At 34.5% G+C, this 21,019-nt stretch overlaps 2 protein-coding genes across 2 annotated transcripts; one reads left to right on the top strand and one right to left on the bottom strand.

Moving 5' to 3' along the window:
* Positions 1-4,444: 4,444 nt before the first annotated feature.
* asf1 (histone chaperone asf1) lies at positions 4,445-6,513 on the bottom strand. Its single transcript, XM_090119027.1, has 2 exons — positions 5,682-6,513; positions 4,445-4,597 (listed from the first exon to the last, which is right to left on the bottom strand). The coding sequence occupies exon 1, from the start codon at positions 6,328-6,330 to the stop codon at positions 5,683-5,685; it is 648 nt and encodes a 215-aa protein (XP_089975153.1). The 5' UTR covers positions 6,331-6,513; the 3' UTR covers positions 4,445-4,597; position 5,682.
* A 711-nt stretch (positions 6,514-7,224) lies between these two features.
* On the top strand, positions 7,225-20,015 carry LOC149895400 (uncharacterized). The gene is made up of 13 exons (XM_090118802.1): positions 7,225-7,401; positions 8,410-8,546; positions 9,647-9,882; positions 10,321-10,491; positions 11,350-12,018; positions 12,765-13,594; positions 14,719-14,854; positions 15,754-15,845; positions 17,006-17,147; positions 17,826-17,958; positions 18,633-18,705; positions 19,367-19,494; positions 19,837-20,015. Exons 2-13 carry the CDS (start codon positions 8,433-8,435, stop codon positions 19,966-19,968), a joined length of 2,856 nt encoding a protein of 951 aa, XP_089974928.1. The 5' UTR covers positions 7,225-7,401; positions 8,410-8,432; the 3' UTR covers positions 19,969-20,015.
* Positions 20,016-21,019: the final 1,004 nt, after the last annotated feature.

The raw sequence follows: 21,019 nt of genomic DNA, 5'->3' as shown, positions 1-21,019 counted from the left end.
CAAATTAGTACAAAATCAAAGAGATGCATAAACTGTATTTGATTTTATTTAGACAATAGTTAACTATTTCATCATTGGAAGAAAAGTTTTTTTTAGTAATTGTTTCAAAAACAAAAAATTTAAAATACTATGTTGAATTTCGTTTTGTTGTTTATGCTATTGTTAGTTTTATATGCTTTATTTCATTACTTTCAAATGTTATCTGGTTCAAGGTTCACCCAGACAGCAATAGCATAGAATATATTATAATAGCACTACGTAACAACTCTTTCGTATAGAATGACAAGCTTTTCGCACGCGGCTTCCCCCGCGTTTTCCGAAGAAAAACCCGCATATTTCCCGTTCCCGTGGGATTTCCGGAATAAAACCTACCCTATGTGTCCAAGTTACCCTCTATATGTGTGCTAAACTTCATTGTAATCGGTTCAGTAGTATTTGCGTGAGTGTAACAAACAAAACATACATACACATCCATCCTCACAAACTTTCGCATTTATTATTTTATAATACTATACCTAAATATAAATAAATAAACTAGTAGGAAGGATAGTGGGATAAACAATTCGATACAAGAAAGAATAACACCCGCGTAGATAATTTTTTGAATTAAAAACGAAAAACGTACCAACAAAATAACTACTCTACATGAAGATGAACAATAATTTCTCAAACGCGTAAAATATGAATAAAAATTTTCACTGTTCGTGCCTACATTTTGAAAAGCCAATGCGAAAGATGTGAACATATAATGTAGGTAGGGGAATTTGGTCTCGCAGAGGGTAGGTACCTATCAAAGAAAAATACAAACATTCCGTAACCATAAAGATTAAAAAAAACATCATTCTCGTAGTACAGATTATTTATAACCCTTTTGTTCTAAATATAAAATTATAAAAATACACATGTACATTTCCAGTTATTATTTACATAACACCTCATTTTAATATGCTTTTATTAGCTTCACCTGTAAGTTTGTATGTAAACGACTCCTTTACCTCGATTCGATTTTGACCCAGTTTATAGTAGGTTGAATTCAAACTTCGAATACTTATCAAGGATCAGTGACAATACAATAATTGCATGAGAAAATCTTATATAAAGCCATTGAGATATACATATATGGAGACGACACCGCCTACACCATTAATGTTCCGCTCAACATACGCCATATGGTGTATGCGCGGTTTTTTTAATGGTTTTAAAGTGAAACGCATCAAATATGCCTTCGTGTGTGTTACGATATTGCACAAATAATACGGAAATGTGCAAAGGAATAACTTTCATCGGTAAGAACCTAACTAGATAATCATTTTTAAAACTTAAGAGCAAAAAATGGCGCACAGATTTTGTTCGTGGTGTCTCCTCCATACGTATAGTAATATTATCTCAATGTATAAAGCGTTTTTAATTATGTACCTTATTAAATAAATCTATATTCAACTAACTTTCCTCTCACTTTTGATAAATAATCTTACTACCTCCGCAGTGTCGGGGCTGCCACTTGCCAGTAAAATTAGATCTTCATAAATGCCATGGGCCAAGATAAAGCAGCCATGTATAAAATGCGACCTTTAAAAGGCGGGAAAATAGATGCTAACTGCGCAATTTAAATTGTCGTGCTTGACCGCACTTCTGTGTAAATAAATATTATATTTTATGATTAGAATCCTCAATATTTACTATTTATTATAATAAAAGCAATGTAGTAAAAAAACCAAAAAACATGATTGAACTGATGAATTTATTGTATTCTATTGTCACGGATCTTGCAAAGTGTACAAAGTTTGAATTAAATCTGTCCAGTGTCCGTACAGTGGCTCAAAATCGAGTCTTAGGGAGTCGGTTACATACAAACCATACAAACATACAGATGAAGCTGAAAAAAGCCTGTTGAAATCTTTAAACTATTGAATCAATATTACTATTAAATTAGCAGTAGGTATCGCGATGGAACACACTCGACAAGCCCGCATTGTGCTGCGGGAACACGGTATGTGTAGCCGAGCGGTGCGGGGACACCACACACTTATATACGTACGAAAATAACTACATATATGGGTGTTATACTTATAAATAAATAAAGTGTGAGTGAACGTGGGGTGTTATCTTTATAAATAAATAAAATAGAGCATGTCACCCGTGTCAGAAGTGACACTTCTATGGCAAGATTCAAATGATACCAATATCGTCGCCTTACTCCATGATGTGACGGTCACAAACGTGACGGTAGTGCCGTGACGCGACCATAAAATTTTACTCTGAACGCGCCTAAAAGTTTCACTTCAAAAAATCGGGAAAAAATCTGTCATTAAACAATGAGGATAAAAATTAAAAGGAATATGTAGTAGTAAAATAAAATACGTTAGTTTCAAAATTATTTATTAACTTATTACATACTTATTAAAAATACGCTCATATCTACAATTTGTTAGGTACAATTTTAACTTAATTTAAATACACAGATTCACAATAAGTTGGCTAGGGCTTGTAAGTTAGGCGAAGGAACTTAATCGAAACTTCATTCGATCCAATACTGTTTTACAATATTTGTGTGATGTGTTGTGATGCGTCAGTAGGTATATAAGGTCTAGAAAAAAACACATTAGTATTTATAAAAATAATCGAAAATAAATATATATGGAAGTTTATGTTTGTTTTATTGTCATGCTAAAACAGCTGAATTCATTTTGATGAATTTTTACATACAATAGATTACATCTAGCAAGATATAAAAATATGTAATTAAAAAAATACATATTTAATGGACAGATCAATTTTAAAACGACATAGGTTATATTATAATAAATTTAAAAACTACAATAGAATGGAAAAGATGGAGGATGGAGCAAAATACTAAGAAAAATCAATACTATTGATATTTAAACGCTTCTGACGCAACACATCACGACACACGCGTGTGATATTTTATATGCCGCTTATAGTATACCTAATAATTTCAAACAACTTTGTACATAGTTTTTTAAAGTTGTACAATATAAAAATGAATCCCAAAAGTGTTGGCAAACGCATAACTCGAGAACGACTGAATTGTTTTTGTGAAATCTTTTTTTACAATATTCCTTGAAGTACGAGGATGGTTCTTACGGAGAGAAAACGTAAACATGTACGGGCGAAGCGGCAGCGGACCGCTTGTATACCATAAATATTAGGGCTATCAACATATCGATTTTAGCATTAATGTTTTTCAAATACATATTATGCTTTAATTGATCCCATTGCATTGCTTTAACAAAAAAAAATTGGTTGTCTGTAAAGTCGGTTTACTGACGATAGTAGAACGTGACAATGTTCCGCGCTCTCGCTTGCACTTCAAGCCTCATGGAACGCCTCAGAGCGAGGTAACGCCGCATGAGTCATGTTTTTTCGTGCGTGCAGCCGGCTCTATCGAATTATAAAACGTCACGTCAAAAATGTATAAACTAATAAATACATAAATTAATATAACAGTTCTTTATGTGTGTATTATCAGTTATAACTTTTAGATAATTTTCAACAGTCACAGTATAAAAAAGCATATTTCTATTATATGTCAGTTGGCAACCCTATACTTTTTTAAAGACAGTATAATAAAATTCACGAGACAAAAATTGAGCATTTATGATATTTATTTTGTTGCCACCCTTAAAAACTTATTTTTAATGCACTTATTAATTAATTTGATGAATAAATATATTTTTCTCAGTTTGTTACAGATAGACTAAAGAAAAATTGTGAAGTTACTACATTATGCTGTCTTAAAACAATAACAAATATACATTTTTAAGAATAGAAATAAAATCGATCACGAGTCGGGATTCAAACCCGCCATTTTTCGCAAAAAATGTCTTTATCCTTTTCTTTATGGTATGCCTTTTAGTACTGTCCCCATACTTAAAAAAAAAACACAATTTCTAACTATTCACGATAAATAAACTAAATACCATTGTCAACTTTATACAAAACCTTATTTTAACTATAGGATACATTTTTAAACAGTATTTTTGAACTTACAAGCCAAATCTCCTTACACTGGAGTTTGATAAGTGAGCACAGACTATATATTATTATACATGGCAACAAAATGCATTTGACAAGCAAAAATAGGTATAAAACATGAAAAAGTATAATTTCCGATAACCTTCTCTTTTGTATTTACATCCATACTATTGGTATGAAAATTTTGCTTTGAGCACTAATCGCAGGAACCAATTTTATATCCGAAATAAAAATGCGAAAGTAGCTCTGTCTGTCTCTCCTTTATATAAAACTGTTGAACAGATTTACATTATTTTTGGTAGTAAGATAGACCTGAGAAAGCACATAGTATAGTTTCTATCCCGGAAATCCCCTAGGAACAGGAACAATGTGCCTTTTCCTTTACAATGCGGGTGGAAAGGTAGTCTATATATATATATATATATATATATATATATATATATATATATATATATTATTTTAGATAAATGTGCCTTTTTTTGCACTTTTTTGCCATATACAATATATAATCTATAGTTTTATCATATCAGTCCATACATCACAGAACACCACCTGCGGTTCTGCTTTGAAAACTCCACTTATCATACTTCTTATTTACAATCTGAAAAAATAAAAACATTTATTTAATACTGATCAGTACATAGTATAAAAAGTCGCTTTCTCTGTCCCTATGTATGCTTAAATCTTTAAAACTACGCAACGGATTTTGATGTGGTTGTTTTTAATAGATAGAGTGATTCATGAGGAAGATTTTAGTATATAATTTATTAGGTTTTAGACAATGCTGGCGAAGCCGCGGTCGGAAAGCTAGTATATTAATAAAACCTTCCTCTTGAATCACTCTATCTATTAATAAAAACCGCATCAAAATCCATTGCGTAATTTTAAAGATTTAAGCATACAAAGAGACATAGGGACAGAGAAAGCGACTTTGTTTTATACTATGTAGTGAATTGTAATTTAGCACTTATATCATAAGTGACCTTAAGTTATGGGTCAATGAACTCATGTAATTCTTTGTTCTATTGATACCTACTGTGTATTCAGTTATTTTTTAACCAATTTAAAAAAAGGAAGTTCTCAATTCGACCTTATAAGTTTTATTTCAAAGCTGCACTAGCTTCCGGTTAAATAAGAATTTTGTCTAGTTTGGACCATATAAAGAGAGTTTAGTTTTTCATTAAAAAATAATTATTTGTAATACAAATTTATCGTTTTTACTCATTCTGTATATTAATGTAACATACTAGTCATAGTAAATATAATTCACCTTGTGAACAATAAATCAGAAACAGTATTTGTAGGTCTCCTGACTCCTACAAAACCACCCGCCTCGTATATTATGTGCAATTATTTTTGTGTATGTTACTTGATAGCTATTTCACTAGATAATAAATAACAATTCATGGAACTTCATGTTAAGTAAGTACAAGCATTACAATGTTTGTCAATATGTGAAGTAGTAAATATATTCTCTCACTCTGATTATTGCAACAACATTTAGGGGCCACTGAAAACCAGCGCTGTGCGTGCATTTCTGTCATACAGTATTTAGCTGAGTTGGTCACCCTTTTTCGAGAACACTCCACCGTACAAATGTGTAAGACATTGTTTGATTATGTCCCTGAAATAAATGTTTTTTCTTTCTTTCTTTCTAAGTAGTAAATAAATAGAACCACACTCACCTCAGCACTCCATAGGGGCTATAGAATTCGAATTATCCCCGTACCCACTTAGACTACCCTGGAACTCGATACCACTCAATTGACTGTCAGCATTAAACGACGCTCCATACGAATCGTTACTAGGCGCAGTCGACGCTTCTATGTTCCCATCACCAGAGTCTGTAGGCGCTGCGTCCGGTTCCGCCCAATTAATCTTAAACCTCGTCACTCTTGGCTCGGATGCTAGAATATTCCGTACCACTTTGTCGAACTGAGGTTTCGCTGGCGGATTCTCTCTCAACTCAGGCTCACTCTCACTGTATTCATTGTTTATGAAATAACCGACGCGAACGAACTCCTGTCCTCTGTACGAACACGTTAATAGCACTACGGTGACGCCTAGAGCGTCGTTTTCAGGTATACGAGTCACGTCAGGTGGCGGTGCCTGGAATACGAACATGTGACGGCCCTCCGGTATTGGACCTACGTATATAGTGTCTAATACTTGATCGTGCTCCTCCGTTTCCGCAGATCCAACGTATATCATCCTCCATTCGAGATCTTCCTTCAATTCTTCTATACATTCGAAGGTCAGCTCGAATTGAAAAGGATTCAAAAACGGACTAGGATTGTCGAGTACAACTACGTTGGTTATATGAACCTTAGCCATTTTAAAACTTCTGTACTAAGTTATACTTTGGTTTGTTCACCTGCGAATACGTTTCCAATTGTGAAAAAGCGTGGCCACGTTTTGATGTTTGAAAAATAAAAGCAAACGTTTTTTAACAGAATTTCAGAAAAATGCCGATTCGCGGACAAGGTGACAGTGACAAATATTTTGGCGGTTGATGCCGGTCACGTGATCAAAATACGAAGCGTATTGAGCGCCGCGTACCGGGAAAATATAATACTAAAATTAAAAAATAAAATTTGACAGATACGTTCTATGGATGAATTTTGTTTCTAAGTTTTTCCGGTATATTAACAAATATACGAGACGCACATTTATGTTATTGCTATATTGTGAAATAAGAAATGTAAAAGTACTTATTTAAATAAAACTTACCCAAGTTTTGTTACTTAAAACACAAAATTTCCGACAAATATCGATACCACTGTTGTCATTAGAAATAGATTGTCACTTGTCAAATCTGACGTCACATCCATTGACAATTGACACGTGATGATATAAGATAACGAACACACGATAAGATGAAGTTTTGTTTATTAAATCGAAATAAATAATGAATGTATTATTTTTTAATGGTGTAGGTATTGATACGAAGTGATGAAATACCTAATAATAGAATTGGTGAGGTGTAAACTGTACCTTCTTTTTTTAATTTGATGTGTTTGTAACACACACTGATTTCATTATCACATAATATTAATTGTAAGTAGTAAATCCAAAATTTAAAAGTTATCATAATTATAAATATTGTAAATATAGGTATTATATTCTTATAATTTTAAATACGTCTTTTATACATGATGCTAAATTTCTTTGTATCAAGGCTTTTGTTAATCACATTTTAAAAACGTTTGACAATAAACAAACATGGCTTCCAGCTATTGTTACGTCGTTGACTGATGTCATTCGTGATCCTTTAATTTATTAATTATTTATAAAGACTGTACCTATTTGAAATAAGGATATGTATCGTTAGAATAATGAAGGCCGAGCAGTGTATTAAATGCATATTCAACCAGTGAAACTGGAAATACTTCAAACTTTCGTAAGGTAAACTAGATGTAATTTTAATGTATTTTTTGGTAAATATTATGTTTTATATCGCTAATATTGTATGTATGGTTGTATTTTTGAATTATAAGTGTATATAACAGTGAACGGCGTGTATAAATTGTTTATTCAATGTTATTAAAATTGAAAATCTACTTTCACCGAAGGTTCTATAGGCCAAGTGCAAAATATTTTTCTATTGAGTCACTGTGTTCCCTTAATTAATTCAGGCGTCATAAGCGCAAAATTGGTTAATCGTTTGTTGCATTTTAATTGACCAAGGCTTATTGCGGGCGTCTTGCCGCTTAAATGATCTATGTGTTTATTACGTCCGTAATATTTATTACGAAAATATTTTAACGAAATGAATATCACACTGGAAATCATTTATTATTTAAAGTAAATGAAAAACGCCAATGTGCTATTTTAGTTTCTAATTAATTATTTATATTGCAAAGTTTATGTATATGAAATTAGAGAGTTTTATCTATACAAATAACTCATGAATTTTCAGTGATAATTAAATTTAAAACTACTTAAAATCATTGCAATAATATACCTAATTAAACATTACCATTTGCTACATTTTAATTGAAAAAAAAAAACAATATTCCGTTCTTTCTTTCTTATTCCTGCTAAAAGTATTAAAAACATTCAATTTCCAGACTCTGTAAATGTTCACAGATGCAGCATATACTGATTAAACCTTTTCAGTTACACACTGCTATATTATATCATAATTGCGGTCTCACCTGCGTGGGTCCACTCCTGTTGGTCTTAGTGTAATGATAGGCCTATAGCCTTCCTCAATAAATAGCCTATCTAACACTGAAAGAATTTTTCAAATCGGACCAGTAGTTAGTAGTTACTGACATTTGCGCGTTCAAACCAACTCTTCATTCTTAAGCTTTATAATATTAGTATAGATTTTTCTAATGTGAATTGAAATAAACGATTTTCCAATTCCTCTCTTTCTAAAGTATTAAAAACACGTTTTCTCGCTTTCAGACGCTGTAAATGTATGTAAAACAATGTTGTCGGGGCGGGACGAAGGCCCTGTGTACTATAGAGAGATTCAAAAGAATGCGTACCTCAAGAGAGTACCGGACGATTACAGTGGCAAGCTACGACCATTGGTGCACAAGGTATGTTGATATTTATTGAAGTGAAACTTCTTTATCAGGGTTGGAAAAAAATTTAGTGCGACATTTTGTCATTACGAGTGACATTTTTCCGTTACGCGCCATCATTTTCTTATCCCTACCAGTCCTACCACGCGTGATTCTGTAAAGTTGCATATAGTAAATTATTTTTTGAAAAATAATGTCATAATGAAGTTTCACATAGTTAGTCATACACGTACACATTTTTTTTACACTTAAAGACTGATAATTAATTGAAAAAAAATTAAACAGCACACAGGACATTCTGGCACTATCAAATCAATCCATACTATATAATATTATAAATGCGAAAGTAACTCTGTCTGTCTGTCTGTTACTCAATCCCGCCTTAACTACTGAACCAATTTGCATGGAATTTGGTATAGAGATATTTTGATACCCGAGAAAGGACATAGGCTACTTTTTACCCTGGGAAATAGGATAGGTTTTATCCCGGAAATCCCACGGGAACGGGAACTATGCGGGTTTTTCTTTGACTGCGCGGGCGAAGCTGCGGGTGGAAAGCTAGTATATTATATATACACATATTATGTATATGCATCTATAATTACAGTAGAAGACTAATTTATCCGTATGCCAATTAACGAAATTGCAAGGTTTTATTTTATTTCATAAAATATGTGTTTGTTGTAACATAACTTATAAATCAAAAATGGCTTAATAGATTTTAGTGGATGAACTTGTCGTGAAGTTTAAACTATATAACTGTTGTCAAATCTTTGAAATTTATATAGTAGTCGAGTTTTAACATTTTCTTAATTTTATTCTCCTTACAATAACGAACACATCAAAAGAAAAACTATCGAAATAGTTCCAAACGTTCACGCGTGACGCCGTGACCAAGAGAAATAGTGGTTTATCTTTCTTAATATATTTAAATCTCGTGTCGCATTGTTTGTCCTCAACGGACTTCTAAACCACTTAACCGATTATAATAAAATTCGCACATCATGTGCAGAGATAGGATAGTTTAAACATGTAGGTACCGCGGGCGAAGCCGGGGCGGACCGCTAGTTTTTATATAGATAATTATTAAAACAATCTTATTATGCACATTACAGAAACCACCACTCAAACCGATGTGGACGTTGCTCTGTGTGCACAACGGTAAAACACCATACCTTGAACAGTACCCCACACAAGACAGTCCGACGACACACGCGCACAAACCCGCGTGGCGAGTATGTCTCAAAGGCGCGAGACACGTGACGGCGAGTGTGAAACCTCATACAGGGCAGGAGTATGATTTTCTAGTGGATACGGAAAGCGGACCGGTCAGAATGGTGGCTCCTGATTGGTGAGTTTGAAGCTACGTTAGGTACAAATAGGCAAATTTTAATAACTCGCCTAGTTATATAGCGAAGTCCGCAAACTCGCCTACTGGTACTAGTTGATACTGAAAAATTTAAATGGACCTGTTAGAATTGTGGGTCTGGATTGCTGCTGAGTATTATTCTACTTTAGGTACAAATAGGCAGGATTTAACTACCCACCTAGCGTCTATAGGCAGGTTGTGTGCGAGTTGTAAAAAAGGAAAGTTGGAATTCTAACGGCATTCTATTTTTCATATCATATTGCATCATACTTTTATGAATGTCTTTTTTTATATGTTGTATTATGAGGGTAGATAGACATTTAATTTGTCATTGAAAATATAGTTTCCTCTATAATCTATATGATAAGAATTAGTTTACAAACATAATTTTCCTTTTTATAATGTTTGCGACATCATCAGGGACGCTATGCAAGACTGGGTGTCCACACTACGCACGAAATTACACGAATTACGCATAATACCTCGCGGCGAGAACGTATACGGCGCGCCGCCAGCCGCCGCTGTTCCGAGAGCGGCCGCGAGAGACCCCACCTCGCCGCTGCCGCCCACACCGCCCGTGCCGGTCGATAGGTGAGCTGAATCGCGATGTTGTTTTTTTTTGCGCGCGCGTATATATATAGGAGGACACTTAGGTATGGAGATAGGGGATAGTTGGTGATAAGGTAAGTGTGTAGTATGTTATACGGTAGTGAATATGTGTAATAGTGTGTTGTGTAGTATGGTTTATGTAGTGTCTAATTAGTGTAGTTGTCTAGTATGTAGTAGGATGGTATTATGTACTATATACATATAGGAGCGATGTAGTGTGTGGTAGCGTCTAGTATGTAAGTAGTATTTAGTATGATATAGTGATATAGTATGTAGAAACGTTATGGTATTGTATTGAGTAATATAATAGTAGTTTAGTTTGTAGTACCTAGTTATGGCATTTGCAGCACGTAGTGGTTGTAGTATGACCCCACCTCGCCGCTGCCGCCCACACCGCCCGTACCGGTCAATAGGTATAATAATATAACTTAAAAATACCTTTTGAGGTATCTTCTTATAACTTACTATAGGGTAGGAAGCCTATTATTATCAGTATAATAATTTTTGGTGCTTTTTATTCTTGCTATTATTTGTGTTATATCCTAATTTATTAACAATTACATGATACATATTTTAATTTTACTGTGTTTGAATTGTATTTTCATATTCTAATTGTATTGTGTACTAATCGTGTTATTTCATTTTGTGGAGTCAAATAAATGATCTTTCTTTCTTTTTTAATTATTATAATAAATATATATAAATATTTTCGCTATTATTGTTTTTATAAAAATATATTTTTCATTTTTTTCTGTATATTACAGACTTAAATTTTTACTTCCAATGTATGTACTTTCTCATATTCAATGTATCTAAAACATATAATTTTCTCCTTTCCAGGGTGCCGGGAATAGAATTAGGTCCAAATATCCGTCCAATAACCACGCAGAACTCTATAGAATCTACAGAACACACAACCACGACTAACGTAAACTCAAGCACACACACAAATACACAAAACGTTAACAGCACACACGCAGTAACTTCTACATTAAGTGAAACACGACCCACTACAGTTACACTAAACGACACGATCGTCACATCACTAGCGAACGTCAGAAATGTCACAACGACATCAGTTGACAGCGCATCACTACAAACTGTCAATGTCAAAACGTTGACAACCCTAGCGAGCGTCCGGAATCTGCTAAATGTCAACACGACGAATGTCAACTCGCCGCTCAATGATATTAATGTCAATACATCGCTGACAAATGTCAGGAACGCACTAAACAGCATAGTGACGTCAGAAGTTGATATTTCGAATTGGGATGCGCCGATGTCCCTACCAAGTACTAGTAGGGATAAGATCGAGCCGAAAAGTGTAGCTAAAATTTGTGGGCAAAGTGTTTGTTTGGATGACTCTATATTGAAAAGGACTGTGTCGACTAGTGATGACGAGTTTTTCACGGAGATGGATAAAATCAGTGATTCGGTTGATAATTTAGATGATTTTGTGTATACTCAGCGTTTGAGTGTTACTGATGCCGAAGTTAAGGATGAAGAGAGGTATGTATTTATTTCTTATTGTAAATAATCAAATAAGGGCTGATTTTTCAATCCTTGGTTAAAACTTATTCGTTGAATAATGTATAAAACTACCATTTTAAAAACGTATTCTAATTGCCCGTATTTGACAGTTTAGTTGACATTTTAATATTATTGTGTAATACTTTATTTGTAGGATAAGAGCTAGCGCGCACGAGCAACTTTGTCTCCGCAACTATTTTGTCTCTCCCATCAATTTGTATGGGGAGTTGCGTCGCTACGTGCGCGCACTTTCATACTAGCCCATGAATGGAGAGACAAAATAATTGCGGAGACAAAATAGTTGCGGAGACAAAGTTGCTCGTGCGCGCACTGTCTAAGTTTTAACCAAGCATTGAAAAATCGGCCCTAAATGTTATTCTTGCCAAAATAGTTCATTAAATGTTAGACAGGTATTTAAACATAATATCATTTGATCTGTTTAATATTTTTAATGATAAACTTACGATTGCACTTATATCTGTTTGGTTTTATTATGATTTTTATTACAATGAATGGTTCTTTAACATCAGTATGTATTTCAAATATGTAGCAAATGCTTATACATCTGTGCAAAATTTCGTCTAAAACTATTAGTTGTTATTGCGTGAAAAATAAAACCAATACCGTAAAATACTGTTTTTTGCAATTATAACAGTTGATACAATCTTTATCTCTTTTTTATCTTTATTAAGTTAACTAAATAGTTATTGTTTTATTATTTCTAGTACTCCACAAAGAACAAATATAACAGTGATTCAAGTGTCAAACAAAGGTCCACCACACACAGCCATACCCGTATTAGGGCCAGAGACAGACATATTCGATTTCAACTTCAAACAGAAACTATCGATCAAACCGAACCAGCCAGACTTCGTAAATATAGTCAATACAGAACAGAATTCAGAATACGGCACCGTGTTCGACAAACCGGACTCAGAATACGGACACATCAGTTTGACAACAACTGTCAGTGTGACAGGTCGCGACGACAAGTCCGACTCAAGTGTCAATGTCAAATCTGACGCTGTCAAGTCTGATGCAAGTGTCAATGTCAAAAGTGACGGCGTGTACGAGAGGCTCTGTATGGCGTCAACGTCGAACGCTTCGCCTTTGTCTGTGAGGCGGTTGAGGAATGAAAAAATAAGAAAGTCTTCGTTGCCCAATTTGGAATTGGAATCGACGTACGAGTGTTTGTTTCCTAGTCAAGATGATAGGAGAGTGAATGGTGAAGCGAATTCGAATTTTAATACGAATGTTTCAAATTCGAATGTGTCTAATTCGGTTGTGTCAAATTCGAATGTGTCTAATTCGAATGTTCCAAATTCGAATGTGTCAAATTCGAATGTGTCAAATTCGAATGTTCAAAATTCGAATGTGTCAAATACGAACACGAATGTTGCAAATTTAAATTCGAATATATCTAGAACTAATGTAGAACCTAATGATAGACTAAGGAATAACGTTGAAAGGTCGCACAGTCAGAATGCGTACGACAATGGACCACGATTGAGGGAACGGAGGGTGCAAAATAATAGTCCTAAGAGAGAGAAAAATGGTAAGTGATATATTATACTAATTTAAATTTAAAAAATGTGTGCGTGTACTAGTGTACACACGTAAGAAGTGAAACTTCTTTATGACCTTATTTTTCAAAAAATAATTTATTATATGCAACTTTACAGAAATTCGTCGAATCACGCGTGGTAGGGATAAGAAAAAGATGGCGCGTAACGGAAAAATGTCACCCGTAACGAAAAAATGTTACACTAAATTTTTTTCCAACACCGATAAAGAAGTTTCACTTCAATTATATTTCCCATCTTGGTTTGAAACATACCTACCGTCCTCTATCGGAAGAAACAGCTAAACAGTCCCATAAGCAATACTTACTATAGTGGAGTCATTTTAATAGGCAACATTTGACAGTTGAACAAAATTCAACAACGTAACCTAGTAACGACGGCGTAGAATAATATGTTATTTCGTTTTGTTAGAACTGCACATTTCGATTTTTAAATACTAGAGATCGAAATCAATGTTTACTTGTGAATAAATATCACCATAAATTAATAAATGCGTTGAGTTTATAATAAAACAGAATTTTATTTATTACTAGCGGTCCGCCCCGGCTTCGCCCGTGGTACATATTTACGTTTTCTCTACATAAGAACCATCCTCGTACTTCAAGGAACATAATAAAAAAAATAATTATCGAAATCGGTTCAGCCGTTCACACGTGATGCCGTGACAACGCGAAACGGGTTACATCTATATATACATAAATAATAATAATAATACCTATAGATTATTTTATTTATCTACAAAGTTGACTATAAAGTACACCTGAATAAATGCATTTTTCAATTATGTAAATACTCGATTTATTTTGCTCCTTGAATATACGAAAGAAAATATATTACTTGGACAGGAATTCGCCTGATGAATTTTAAAATTGCCATATGTTTCAAGTTCGATTGACAAATGTTTCAAGTCCGTATCGATTAATTCACTTTAATCGATGTTTTTAAGCAGGTTACCTCTCTTCGAAGATAAAATTGATAGACGTCAAATGTTGCCTATTAAATTGACTCGACTATATAAATATTTGTAACTGTGTAAAGAGTTACTTTCGCATTTATAATATTAGTATGGATAATTAAACATTTAAACACTTTACAGATAAACCAACAACAAATATGCAACAGAAACCAATATGGCGACGAGGGCTCACAGAACTATCTCTATTGACAAGATTGAAAAGTATTGGTTTGAAAAGAGCGGAGAGTCCTACGAGGCAGGAGTGTGATATTGAAAGGTATGTTTGTTGAACTTTATCAATGATATTATATTAATTTACTTAATTATACAGGGTGTCCCGCAATCGGTATACTAAGCACGAAGGGTCTTGTAATTTTTCATACACTGATCACGTAAAAAATACTTACACAACAAAATTACGTCAAAATTTTTTTTGCTAAATTTTTTCTTAAAATCCGTGGTTTCTTCTTAAGCTTCGCGAAGCTGGCACATACCGCTTTATATTAAATTAAATTGTAATATTGACATGATTTTAAACAGCGACTATGGAGATTCTTGCCGGTTCTTCTCCTTAGATTCATCATTATAATATAAGTAACATTTTTATTTAAATTAAAATCACAATTATTCATTATTATAAGTGGTAATAATTATAGTTTAAAATAATTAAAATGACGTTTAAATAGATAAACCCATGAAATTATTGTATTGTCATCGATCCTTGATAAGTGTCAATCAAGTTGTGTGTGTTTTAATTAAATCTGTCCGTTTAAAGTGGGTCAAAATCTAGTCTAAATAAATATATATAAAACTCAAAGGTGACTGATAAAGTGATCTATCAACGCACAGCCCAAACCACTGGACGTATCGGGCTGAAATTTGGCATGCAGGTAGATGTTAGGACGTAGGCATCCGCTAAGAAAGGATTTCCCGAAATTCTTGCGGGAACGGGGAAAAACGGGGATGCACGTACAAAGTCGTGGGCGGAAGCTAGTATAAACATAAAAACATTTTCTGGTTGTTAATTATCTATATAAGTATATATTTAAAATTATATTTGAATGTTTATCAGCCGTTTGGTTTCCATAACACAAGCGAAAAGCTTAGTATGGGATCAGATTGTGCCGTGTGAAATATGTCCTGAAATATTTATTTTATTTTTTCAATCTATTACAGGAATGTGACGTCACCAACGAAAGTGGTGCACAGATCTCGAACAGGCGCAAGAGTTGACAGCAGCCGCAGGAGAAGCAATTCGCTTAGCAATGGTAAGAAATTAGTTTTGATACACTAGCGGTTTCACCCGCATTGCCCCGCTCTTGTTGGTCCTAACGTGATTATATATAGCCTAACCTTCCTCGATAAATGGGCTATCTAACACCGAAAGAATTTTTGCAAATCGGACCAGTAGTTCCTGAGATTAGCGCGTAAAAACAAACTCTTCAGTTTTATAATAAAAGTATACAGGGTGTAATCGTTAAGTGTGCACAGGCGATTATTCCGTAACTATTGCAGATATAAAAAAAAACTTTATACTGATATCGAAAGCCCTTTACCTAATGAGTAAATTGACAAAAATAATTTTTAAAAAATAAAACGGGTAATATCCAAAAAAGTTACATTAAAGACTCACATACATTTAGTATGAGATATAACTATCCTAAACATGTAATATGAAAATTTGATATCAGTATAAAGTTTTTGATATCTGCAATAGTTACGGAATAATTGTCTGTGCACACTTAACGATTACACCCTGTAGAGTATAGATTATATTATATTGTAATTGTATGCGTGTGTGTGTTGTGCTGTCATTGACAAATGTTTCTTGGTGTGTCCCTTAGACGCATAAAACTGAAAGAATAGAATAAATTAGATTGCTCTGGCGGGTCACGAGTGGCTGAATTGGTCAGGCATCCGCCCCGGAATGGCGCGAAAGGATGCGGGTTAAATAAATAAATAAATCTTTATTTGCTCAAATGTGGTTCACAAGTTATTACTTTATGGAAAGTACAGCACATTCGCCAGTTATACTGGCATGCAAACATAATTTCACAGCTCCCCATAATCATAAAAAAAAAGTTCGGATCGAGTCCCGCCTCGTAATCGAATTTTTTCTATTTTTTATAAATTTATATTCATAAAGCATTTGAATGCCATAAAACCAAAAATATCAATTTCAAATGTTTCTTTCTTATTGTAATTTTTGTATATATTATTGTATATATTGCTTTGGTATGCACCACCTACTTGTATTCGTTCTTTGTTACTGTTCTCCTTGGTTGGGTTACCTGGAAGAGATGGCTCTGTAGCCATAAGGTCGCCTATTGTGCAATTTATGTATATTTTACTTAATGTTATTTCATTATTTTGGTGTGTACAATAATGCTTTAATTCATTCATTCATTCATTAATTTTTTGTTTCCAGGCCAGCCAGCCCAATCGGCCGTATCTCTCCGCGTTCGCCAAGCGCTATCGCTCCGCTCGGAGCAGGCTCGCGGCGCGTGCTGTGTGGGCGCCGTGCCCGCGCGGGACCCGCCGCTGCTCGCTGATTGCGATGGGGCTGTGTGGTGAGTGCGGTGGGATAGCTGGGATAGTGGGTGGGATAGGTGGGATAATGTGTTGATAGGTGGGATTGTTTTTGATGGGATAGTGTTTTGATTGGTGGGATAGCTTTTTTGTGCGTGGGATAGTGCAATATAGTATGTAGGGGTTACGGTACACGGCAAGCGCTATAGCTCTGCTTGGAGCAGGCTTTGTGGATGGGATTGTGTTTTGATCGGTGGGATAGTTTTTAGTGGGTGGGATAGTGTTTTGATAGGTGGGATAGTTTATTGTGGGTGGAATAGTTTTTTTGGATGGGATAGTTTTTGTGTGCGTGGGATAGTGTATTATGATAGGTGGGATAGTTTTTATTGAGTTTAATAGTTTTGTTGTGGGTGGGAAAGTGTGTTTGATAGGTTGGATAGTTTCTTGTGGGTGGGATAATTTATTTTGTTAGGTGGGAATATGGAAATGTACGTTTTGTTAGAACGGATGCTAGAATAGTGCGTTTACATAGATACCAATGCAGTGTATCTCAAAAACAGGATAGATCGATAAAAAAATTGTCATAAAACCTTATATAATTTTTTTTCCTTCTAAAGAAGAATGTTAGAGGCTATATAAATATAGCCTCTAACATTATCAGAAAACCTTGTACCAATTTTTACTGTTCTTTATCTTTTCTAAGTATTATTTTTTAACAGGATAGCACGTTGGAACAGCGGTGGTAACCGATGTGGGGGGAGGTCGGGGGATCGAGTCGCGGCGGTTGCCGGCGTGCAGCCCACGTGTGCGAGCCACGCGAGGCAGATTGTTAAGGGCGCTAATAAGCATATGGTGAGTAAAAAAAGTGGTAAAAAATAAACCTATGATAAATCGGTATAAAATACAGGTTACTGTTAAATCATGCTTGAAAATTGTCAAAATAATAGGGATTCAGCAATTTTAGACATGTCGGATTACAGGGGGCGACGGATAGGCCGGGGGCTGGTGTAAAGCGCGTCACACACGGCGTTACAAATGACCCACAAAATCTAAATAAAATATTACAGTATCTTAAAGTATCCGGTATCAGCGTTCTGACCATCATTTTTCTTTTTGTCATTGCGTACTAAGACCCCTGTAGAACCGCCATCCTGTTACAAATGACCCGAAGATAAAATATTATAGTATCTTCACCGTGTGTGACGCACTTAACGCTTGTCTACTGTATATTTTGTACTAGCGTACTACTGTATATTTTGTAGCGGGTGAAAGAAATGGAAAACCCATCCCTACTAATATTATAAATGCGAAAGTAACTCTGTCTGTCTGTCTGTCTGTTATGCTTTCCCGCTTAAACCTCTCAACCGATTTTGATGACATTTGACACAGACAATCTTTAGACCCTGAGAAAGAACATAGGCTATCTTTCATTGCGAAAAAACACCACGCGGGCGTAGCCGCGGGCGGAAGCTAGTTATGAATATTTTTCTATTGTTGAAAAATTTTATAGTTGTTTTTGTTTTCAGGTGGACGTCCTCTTTCACAGGGTGCCGTTGGGTAAAATATTTGTTATCACCAAAAAGGACCATGAACTCTTAGGTATGTTTTTATTTATTGTAATATTTTAAAATGTAACTTTTGAATGTAGGTACAAGCAGTTAAAATTTTGTCAAAATTAGTTGTAGTATTATCCTTTATTACTCTTTAAAGTGTTTTTAGTATTTTTCAATAATTTATTTATGAAGAATGTTAACGTTATACAAAACTAGCTGCGCCCCGCGGTTTTACTCGCATTGCTCCGCTCCTGTTGGTCTTAGAGTGATGATATATAGCCTATAGCCTTCCTCGATAAATTTGCTATCTAACACTGAAAGAATTTTTCAAATCGGACTGGTAATTCCTGAGATTGGCGCGTTCAAACAAACAAACATGCAAACTCTTCCGCTTTATAATATTAGTATAGATTAGATTGTGGTATGCTCGCTGTGGTATTTACCTATGAGCGTTATACATATACATAAATTACATTTTTCCATATTTATTTTTATTTTCTTTCTCTCTCTATTTTATCGTTATAAATATACATATTTGATTTTGGGTGAAACCGCGTTACTTAATTCAGGTTTTTTAGGGTTCCGTACCGAAACGGTAAAACGGGACCCTATTACTGAGACTTCGTCATCTGTCTGTCTCCAGGCTGTATCTCATAAACCGTGATAGCTAGAATGGTGAAATTTTCACAAATTTTACATTTCTTCAGGTATAAAACTAGACAGCGAGTGTACTATACAGTCTGTGGACACGAACGGGCCGGCTTACCGCGCCGGGTTGCCGCCAGGCAAGTGGGCCGTCACCGAGGTCAATAATAGGCCGATTAATTTGATAAAGGTGAGGTTTTTTGTGATTTATTGTCGAAAAAATATTTAAAATATTGGTATGTGTATATTTTTTGTCGAAAAAAAATTTTCTTTGACAAAAATTTTTAACTACATAATAATAATAATTACAAACTACATACAAGTATTGTAAATGACGCATTCTTTAGTTTTTAATGGGATATTAGGATATTTGAGTTAATCGAGATTTTTGGCGAAAATTTGTTGTTTAAGTATTTTTTACGTGATCAGTGTATGCAAAACTACAACTACCCTTCGCGCCTAGTATACCGATGGTGGGACACCCTGTTTATTGAATATTGATGATAAAAATAATTATTTTTATCTTTTTTAGGGCGGCGAAGAAGAAATGAACAGAATTAGCGCGAGGGGAACTGAAGTGTCGATATTAATTCAACCGACAAGTTTAGTGAAAAAATTACGGGCAGCTATCAAAGGGAATAGGCCACTTTTAGCTCTAAGGTAGTATATAAATCAATAATAAATATTTTTTTTTTGCAATTTTTGAAAAAAAAATTATGTAGGTAACTGAAATTTTTTTTGTTGCTACATATTACTTATTGAAAAAAATTTTGAAAGAAACTAGTTTATATGCTAAAATGAGAATAAAAAGTTACTGATATAGCAGATGAGTGAACACAGAATGCAAACTTGTTCAGTTTGTTTTTGAGATTAGTGCGAACAAACAGACAAAATGATGGTGTAAAGTCATTTATCTGTTTGTTATTTTGGGTTATATTTTGTTAAAGAAACGGTTAAAATTTTTCACATTTCAAGTAAAGACGAAGTGTTTTTTATATATATTATCATTGAGATATTATTATAGAGAGGACACCACGAACAAAATCTGATGGCGACGCTGGGCGGCTAGTGAGTCATACACTTTGTAGATATTCTGCCTCTTATTACTTATAAATTAAAACCAATCAATGTAACAAAAAATGGTTTGAGACGATTGACTCTATTGACTCTAACTCGTGTTACAAATAGTGTAGTAGCGATGTCCTCTCTAGTAGAGATAAACTACGATAACATGGCGCGCCCCTCCAAATTACTGTTTCAATGACATCCTTACGAAGGAGTTTGTATGTAGTTGTACGTATTCGTCTTTAGTACTTTACGTCCAGATTTGTTGGTCAACTAATCATAAGTTGCCGAGCGCCCAAGACAACGCATGTGTCGTTTTCATAGAATACGTCAGTGCAGCGCCATTACTAATAATAATGAGCGATTAGAGCGTGACTAGTCGAGCAACAAATCCGTGGATTTGTTTTTGTTTGACGGCCGTCTCATTACGCACACATGCGTTGTGAATCTTGGTGGTGCATTGTAAATACTTTCACAAATACTTTCAAACGTTTTGAATTTTGGAGGGGCGCGCCATGTTATCGTAGTTCATCTCTACGTAGTACATAGTAACTCAATAATTTTTATAGATATAAATAATTTCAAGCCATCATATCAGTGCAGCTTAAATGAAAGTCAATATTATAATTATTGTAAGTGTATTGTTGATT

This window comes from Colias eurytheme, chromosome 31 (genome assembly GCF_061535395.1).
Source record: "Colias eurytheme isolate Ceu_HAF_F1 chromosome 31, ilColEury1 Martin Lab GWU primary, whole genome shotgun sequence".
Classification (NCBI taxonomy): domain Eukaryota; kingdom Metazoa; phylum Arthropoda; class Insecta; order Lepidoptera; family Pieridae; genus Colias; species Colias eurytheme.
This window is presented reverse-complemented; position numbering and strand designations above follow the sequence as displayed.